The sequence below is a fragment of the Fopius arisanus genome, unplaced genomic scaffold, assembly GCF_000806365.1.
Source record: "Fopius arisanus strain USDA-PBARC FA_bdor unplaced genomic scaffold, ASM80636v1 scaffold00327, whole genome shotgun sequence".
In the NCBI taxonomy this organism is placed as follows: domain Eukaryota; kingdom Metazoa; phylum Arthropoda; class Insecta; order Hymenoptera; family Braconidae; genus Fopius; species Fopius arisanus.
In genome coordinates, this window is record NW_011888066.1 from 4203 (window position 1) to 10210 (window position 6008).

A 6008-nucleotide genomic window follows, 5' to 3' on the forward strand; every position below is an offset into this window, starting at 1 on the left:
AGACGACACCCAATAATCATAATTAGGAATTTCCGTAATGAATAAATTAAATAGAGTTTGTGGAGGGGAACATGGGACTCCTGAAACAATTCTCATTGGTAGTTGGCGAGAGGAAAATCCGCCCACGCCTCAATATTTTAAGCAAATCTTAATGTGGAAGGGATGGAGTTTAAGCCTGAAACATTCAGACCTTTTTAAGTAGAGGATGGAAACTGGAGGTCAAGACTGATTTTCTTTCTTTCTTTTTCCTGAGGCCAACCCTCCGAGCAAACTTTTAAAAATGCTTCCACCACAAGAATCGAGTCAGTTCCCACTCAAATTTGAAACTTTCAAGTTAGCCTATCTCCAAGGCAACTATTATAATAGAGTTACAACTCTATTTCTTTATAATTAATCAGCTTTCAAGACTGATTGATTCTATAGATACTTTCGTGACCTATTTCCTTTAATTACTAATAAACCTTTTTATGGTTTAGTTTAGTTCTACTGTAATTTTTTTTGTTTGTAAAGTTTAATACTTAGAGTAGTGTTAATTTTTTTTTGTGTCAAGTGAATTAAGACAATTCATCTTCCTTTTGGGGTGCGACAAAGTCCATTTAAGATAAGGATTTAAAAACGGAATCAACTCATTAATCACGTGAGTTGTAATTGTTTCCTTATTTTTTTTGTATTCTCTTTCCTTTGTTTTAGAAATATAGACTGGAAAGAGTCAGTTAAATTTTAATAACAACCTTCAGTTATTTCACATACCCAGAGCCTCTTCTTTCAGCATTATTCCCATCCGTGCCCTTGGTTGCAAGATACCAGGCTAAAAAGGGAACGAGTTAGATTCAAATGGGTTACGTGTGAAACTATCGTGGGGTCCGGTTCCTCCCCAGTTCGAATCCAGTGTTTTACCTTTAAATTGGGCAACAATTTTCGGTAATCAATTGTTCGTGTTAAATGAGGGATCAATGTTAACGTCAAGTCACCCATTCTTGACGTAACAGTTGAATAAAAAATAAAAACATGTGGACAAGCTGTTTCAAATTTCCAGCATATTTTCTCAATGCTTGCCCATTTCAACAAAATTTGTTCAGAATGTCGCTGATTCGGCCAACTTCTACGGAGTAATGACATAGTTTATTTGCAATTTTGTGATATGAGTTTTCAGAATCTGCCAATCAGATTTCCACAGGGGTAGATATAATTTTAAGAGTAACAGAAGATGGTCTGGAAAAAAATTTTTTTGTTGACAGATTTTTTAACAAACTTTTTTAATTCTGTTGTAAATTTGAAGTAATTGTACATCATAATAGATAAAACAGAAATCTATATTAAATTATGCACGATTGATAATGCAAAATTTAATACAGTCGGTAATAACGAAAACATTATCGGTAAGATAGGTTTCATCGGACCTGAGTAGAAACCTACTATATCTACTGTTTATCGTCTGACATTCTTGTGGTCAGCTATTTTTATGATCTGGCCAACGCGCATCTTAGCATTCGTCGATCGGATCTGATCAGAAGGACTATTAAGATGGATACGCAAATCTGTTAGATCATATGCTCCCTATTTTCCGAACATTGCTGTTTGTTAAATTTGGCATACAATCCCGGTTAAAAGAAGACATTAATTTATTCAATTGCTTCATAACATCTAATATTCTGAACGACAAACCAATTGAAATTCATTTTAAATAAGCTGGTGCGGAATGATTTTCCCCAGCATGTACTGAGCAGAAAATGAATCATAGTTAGTAATTCATGGCATGCATATCTTGTAATATGATAAAAATGGTCAAGATCATTTTACGGTCAGATCGTCAATCAAGAAACATATTTTTTTCAACTCGAATAATTTTAAATCTTCATAGCTTTATGATTATTGAAAGCATCGTTCGAAATGTGAGCTGAAATACATGATCAATTTTCTTTCCATTTAACAGGCCGCTTAATAAAACAAATAGTTTCTTAAGTATTCTATCTGATAATGACTCTGGCTACATTTCATGGCTACTGAATTGGAATCCTGTGAATTTTAACATCTCATGATTCCAATTTCATGCCAACATCAATTCTCGTGGTGATCATGCGCGCGCATTTCTAGTTCGGTGATTTTACGTTTCTGTACCCCAACCGATTCGGTAGACCCAACCGTAATACAGTCAATGGTACCAAACCTTTTTCCCAGTGTACTACGGACCAAATCAGAATTAAGAAATTTCACTCAAAAGCTGCTACACCCATATATGCACTATCGAAAATACTCGACTTCCATATGATGGGAAAGGATATGTGCCGTGACAAAGAATTAATTATTTTAAGAATTTCACTATTCTCAATTTATTCAGCTGTACTCAAGTGTTATATTATTTGGAGTTTTCTGAAAATAAATACTTAATTGTATTATTTTAAGTTTACTGTAAATTAATGATTCACAGAGTCCTGCAAACGATAGTCTGAATAATCCTCAACACAACTCACCCTTATCAAACTCAAATGCAGTAGAGGAGAAACGGAGTATTTATGATTTCATCCCATCTCCGTCGCTTATGGAAATTGAAACGTTGCCTCGGGAGGATCAAGATTCTGATGATTCCTATCTCTCGGAAACTGAGAATGTCATGCGGAAGTATCGCTCTGTAAGTCATTCTATATTTTTTATTTTATCTGATGGGAGCATCATAATCGTTCAAATTCAAGTTTTGAAAAATTCAATTTTTGAGCCTTCTCCGTATGTGTATTAGGGTGACCCTATCTCAGCAATAAGTGATTTTACGATGAAATATGATATAACCTTTTTAGTAGCTGAAAAGATTTCCTACAAAAAAGTGTTGTTTAAAGTAGACATGAAAAAAGGCCCCCCAACTCAACGACAATTAATCGACGGATTTCGGACACTTCCGGGGTTCATCGGATCGGTAACCCGAGGGTCAGCAACCACCTTGGGACCCCCCTCTAATTCATTCGTACAGTCAACGTCGCCTAATAAGTATCTCAACTTTTCGTGTACATTCACGCCTCTTAACGTTACACCGCGATTGATCTTAACCGACGCGCAACTTCTCTTTGTTAATCAACGATTAATTAATAGTCTAAATTAACGTAGCTCAACTCGCTTAATCAACTCAAAGATTACTCAACGACTCTGTATATATTTTGTACATAATCTCGACAAGTGAATATTAAAACGCAGTGTTTTACACCTCGGTTTTTGTTCCACTTGATCACCCTTATCCCGACACACCATTTCCAATTTTCCGACGGCCGACCACCAAAAAAACAACGTCCTCAACTAAACATTCAGTATGATATTTTCCCGTAGAATGATTCATTATCGAGATAATTGGAAAAACATTATTTTTTATCGAAATAACCACAAAATTGACAAAATCAAAAGGATTACTTCGTCATTCCTTACCATCAAAATGCAGAATTAAGGCCCGAAAATGGAGAGATTTTCTCAACCTCCATCAAATTCTTACAGATTTCATATTTTTAAACCCATTCTCAAGCTCGGAAAAAAATAATTAGTGAAAATATTGGAATTGCAATTCTTTTTGAATGAAGAAATTTTGATGTTCAGAGGCACGGTTTGTACTTGAGATTAAGAGCTGAGATTTTGCACATATTTTTTTTCAATTATTTGAGACTCATCTGGGGGGGGGGGGGGGTGAAAGCTTCAATATTCGCCGAGAGCATTGTTAAGGGTCAGTCTAATATGTAATATGTTCAAAAATTCTGAATTCATTCGATGATGGCTCTAATATTTAGTCTCGATGTCCTTGAAACTAAGTTCGAAGGTGGAAGCGACAGCAATGAGCATTTTTTGCAAACTTTTATTTTTATGAAAAAAATATTGGAATATAGAGAATATGTTGGGATATTATGCTCTAATTAGAACTTAGTGCATCATTGAAGTTGAACGACAATTATCATATATAGATCTGTTAATATTATGTTTATAATGACTTTTACAAATTCCAAATTTTTCCCTAAATTGTCCTGAAAGTGACTTTTCTGAAAGATAGGCAAAATATAATTTCCAAATCATAGAACTATGCGTGCACACAAATTTTCTATGAAACTGTTATGAAGTTTCACTATTACATAGCTGGATTCCTCCATTTGGGTCATAAACAAATTCTAAGAATTATTATCATACAACTAGAAAGCTCATTGATTTCCCACGGTTGTAAAAAATTCCAATCGTCAATCATCGGAATGAAAGAAAATATGACAAATGATAAATAAGAAAATAAAATCAAGCATTTCGTGATATCATCATTCAAAATAAGATTGCTGTAAAATTTCTAGCGATATTAACGATTCTTTACAACAATGAGCTGAAATTATGCAAAATGACTATTCAGAAGCATATTGTTCACTAGTTATTTATTTTGAAAAAACAATGCCCTCTTATCCATTTTTCTTCTTGAAAATACACTTTGTACAATGTAACTACTACAAATTATTTGTGAATTTATCAGTTGCAGCAGAAACAAGAGCAGCAACGTCTGAAGAACAGGAAAATCCCCAATGGAGAGGGTTTGGAGGAAAATGAAAAAGAGGTATGTCCGGTTGCTATATTGAAAAAAAAAAAACTTGAATCCGATTCAAAAGTTTCCTATGTATGAAATTGACTCATCAACGTTTGATCAATGAATGTCACGTTTTTCGGATCACTGATTCCAAATTTATCGTTTACATTTTTCATTCTATAGAAAAACGTAACGTATTATTTTTTATCGGAAATTCTATAATATTTCAGATAAAAAATTTTCCTCCTCATTTTAGCGTATTTTATACGTATTTTCAACGTATTTTATCCGAAAGTATATATTTTTTTGACTATCTCTACAAATTTTCAACTTGGGACTCTCAAAAAGAGCTGAGTAATAGTATAAAAACAGAAAAAAAAGAATTGTAGTGGTATAATTGATAGGCAATATCGACCATTGTGGTTTCTATTTTGCTAACGATTTGGTTGACGTTTTTAAGTAAGTTGAAGGGGGAGTCATGGCGATATAGATGCACGAAGAAATTTCGTATAAATTTAAAAAAACAGACGGTTCAAAAACACTATTTTCATATGTTTACTCAGTTAGTTTTGAGAGTCCCAAGTTGAAAATTTGTGCAGATAGTCAAAAAAAGATGTACTTTTAGATTAGTAACAAATAAAATTAATCGAGAGGGTAAACCAGTAAAAAACCGCGAAAATTTGGTAAAATTCCAAGTTTCAAGTTTAAAATACGCTTAACTGAGAAGGGAAATAAAAAAAATCAAATGTAACTACTACAAATTATCTGTGAATTTACTGTTTACTGCAAGCCACACGTACTCGCTGTCTCATGCTCACTACTCCGGCCCGTTCGTTTTGGTTTTTTCTATATTTACTATTGAACCACGCGAATGATCTTTATTACGATTATTAAATACAAATCCAAATTTCAGGTTCCCGCCACTAGGAAGAAGAATCCGAGGAAATTAATAATTTCCGAAGAAGTGCGCTCAAGAGCAGAATCGATGAGGGAGGTACGTAAAAAAAATTTCCGTTCGCTTTTGATAAAGTATAGATATACTTTCAAATTAGTCACAAATAATATTAATCGAGAGGGTGGACGCGTGGAAAACCGCGAAAATTTTCTGAAATTCAAATTTTTCAAGGTTAAAATACGCGTAAATGAGAAAAGAATTTTTTTTTCAGCAATATTATGGAATTTCTGAGGAAAAATCATTTATCACTTTTCTCGATGGAATGAAAAATGTAGCCATGGAAATTAATTGAAATAAAAAAAGATAAAAATTTCAACATGAGTTTTGTTGGTCTGTAATAAAGATATTGAAGTAAAAATGTAGGGTTGAACATCCTTTGATGTATAGAACAAATGATCGGAATTTTACGATAACTGGGAGAATGTGCCATATATATATATATATATATTGTGACCTTGGCCGGGGAATTAAAATATAATAATTCCCGGCGAAGGCACGATATTATGGAATAAATATAAATTTCAC

The 6008-nt window shown here is 33.4% G+C and overlaps 1 protein-coding gene across 2 annotated transcripts in view; it reads left to right on the forward strand.

Annotated features, from left to right (window-relative positions):
* Positions 1-2380: 2380 nt before the first annotated feature.
* Positions 2381-6008, forward strand: part of LOC105272834 (uncharacterized) — a 22928-nt gene continuing 19300 nt past the window's right edge. The window contains exons 1-3 of one of the 2 annotated variants that reach the window (XM_011315059.1): positions 2381-2629; positions 4478-4558; positions 5442-5522. In XM_011315059.1, the coding sequence (XP_011313361.1) occupies positions 2540-2629; positions 4478-4558; positions 5442-5522 (252 nt within the window). In that variant the 5' untranslated portion in view covers positions 2381-2539. The remainder of the gene's footprint in view (positions 2630-4477; positions 4559-5441; positions 5523-6008) is intronic. The other variant, XM_011315060.1, reaches the window with a different exon arrangement.